Below are 1,893 nucleotides of genomic sequence, written 5' to 3' on the forward strand. Positions count from 1 at the left end.
AGCTGCTAGCTGCTCTCAGGTCACTCAGGCGTTAGCATCAGCTAGCTGCTAGCTGCTAGCTGCTCTCAGGTCACTCAGGCGTTAGCATCAGCTAGCTGCTAGCTGCTAGCTGCTCTCAGGTCATTCAGGCGTTAGCATCAGCTAGCTGCTAGCTGCTAGCTGCTCTCAGGTCACTCAGGCGTTAGCATCAGCTAGCTGTTAGCTGCTAGCTGCTCTCAGGTCATTCAGGCGTTAGCATCAGCTAGCTGCTAGCTGCTAGCTGCTCTCAGGTCACTCAGGCGTTAGCATCAGCTAGCTGTTAGCTGTGTTTAGGTCACTGATGCTAAGCTAACAGGCAGCAGAACCGATCAGGTTCTTGATACCTCGGTGTATAAAGTACGGAGCTCACCTGGCCCCCTTGCTGGCCCCGGAGGTCTGGCAGAGGTGGACGCGGATCTCTCGGATGTTTTTGCCCAAAGAGGAGCCGATGGTTCTCACCGCGGCCGCCATCTTAGCTTCCTGTGAAGGACGGGGGACAGGGTTCTTGCGGCCCGGGGTTTATCCTGCCAGGCAGAGAGAGGATGTGTTTCAGCCCGGAATCTGTCCTCACAGGTGTCGAGTCTCCTGCGCAGGCTGCTGTAGAATCCTTGTTTTCTACAGTCTGTGGTATAAATACTTCATTCAGAGTAACTGAGTACATTTTGTACTCCAGTACAAAGGGAATATTCTACATTGACTTCACTACATTAAAGTAACAGCTGGACTGATGAGATGTGGATTAAAAAGTGATGTGTGACTTCTTAATACACCAATAATAATAATACAACTAAACAAATATGGATATAAATCTAACGTAAATATCTAATTTAAACCGTTCTGCATAAGGAGTACTTCTACTTTCGGTACTTTGTTCATCCTGTAATTATACTTTTAAAATGTTGGTATAGTTTTACTTCCAGACAGGATGTCGCCTACACTAATATTATATTCACATTTTCTACAACCATCAATAGAAAATCAATCTGCTAAGATTTGGATAATTTACATTTGTTAATTTAGCTGACGCTTTTATTTCAATTTTCTCAATTTTAGTTATCTCACAGCGCTTTTCATAAAAGAGCAGGTCTAGACCGTACTCTATGATGATATTTACAGAAGCCCAACAGTTCCCACCAAGAGCAGCACTAGGAGACAGAGGCAAGGAAAAACTTCCTTTAAGAGGCAGAAACCTCGAGCAGAACCATGACTCAGGGTGGGCGGCCATCTGCCTCGACCTGTTGGGGAGAAGGAGAGAGAGAGAGAGAGAGAGAGAGAGAGAGAGGGAGAGAGAGAGATGTAAGGAGAGAGAGAGAGGGAGAGGGAGAGATGTAAGGAGAGAGAGAGAGAGAGAGAGAGAGAGAGAGAGGGAGAGATGTAAGGAGAGAGAGAGGGAGAGAGAGAGAGGGATGTAAGGAGAGAGAGAGGGAGAGAGAGAGAGGGATGTAAGGAGAGAGAGAGGGGAGGGAGGCAGCCTACACAATATCCACACAGAGGTACAGGCAGTAAAGGTGATGTTGCTATAGACTAAATGAAAAATGGTACAGATATTTATAGTAGTGTTAATGGTAACAATAACAATAATAACAATAGGACTAGTAACAATAGTCGTTGCAGCAGAGGGTGTCGAGCAGGAAAACGGGGGCAGCAGGTGACCCGCAACCACAGATCCAGACTCCACAGCTCCAGAGCCAGAAACACCTGCAGGAAGTGATAGGAGGAGAGAGGAGAGGGACGAGAAAGCACAAGACTACCAGAAAGGGGAGAAGTTGTGTTAGTAACATGCAATAATGGGATGAGGTTGCATACAGAGGGAGAGAAAGTAGAGGAGAGAGGAGCTCAGTGCATCATGGGAAATCCCCCGGCAGTCTAGGCCTA

General features: G+C 46.9%; 1 protein-coding gene across 1 annotated transcript in view; it reads right to left on the reverse strand.

Annotated features, from left to right (window-relative positions):
- Positions 1-646, reverse strand: part of ndufa2 (NADH:ubiquinone oxidoreductase subunit A2) — a 6,312-nt gene extending 5,666 nt beyond the window's left edge. Inside the window, exon 1 of the mRNA XM_046041118.1 lies at positions 389-646. Within this exon, the coding sequence (XP_045897074.1) occupies positions 389-489 (101 nt within the window). The 5' untranslated portion in view covers positions 490-646. The remainder of the gene's footprint in view (positions 1-388) is intronic.
- Between the last annotated feature and the right edge of the window lie 1,247 nt (positions 647-1,893).

Source organism: Micropterus dolomieu, linkage group LG23, assembly GCF_021292245.1.
Source record: "Micropterus dolomieu isolate WLL.071019.BEF.003 ecotype Adirondacks linkage group LG23, ASM2129224v1, whole genome shotgun sequence".
NCBI lineage: Eukaryota > Metazoa > Chordata > Actinopteri > Centrarchiformes > Centrarchidae > Micropterus > Micropterus dolomieu.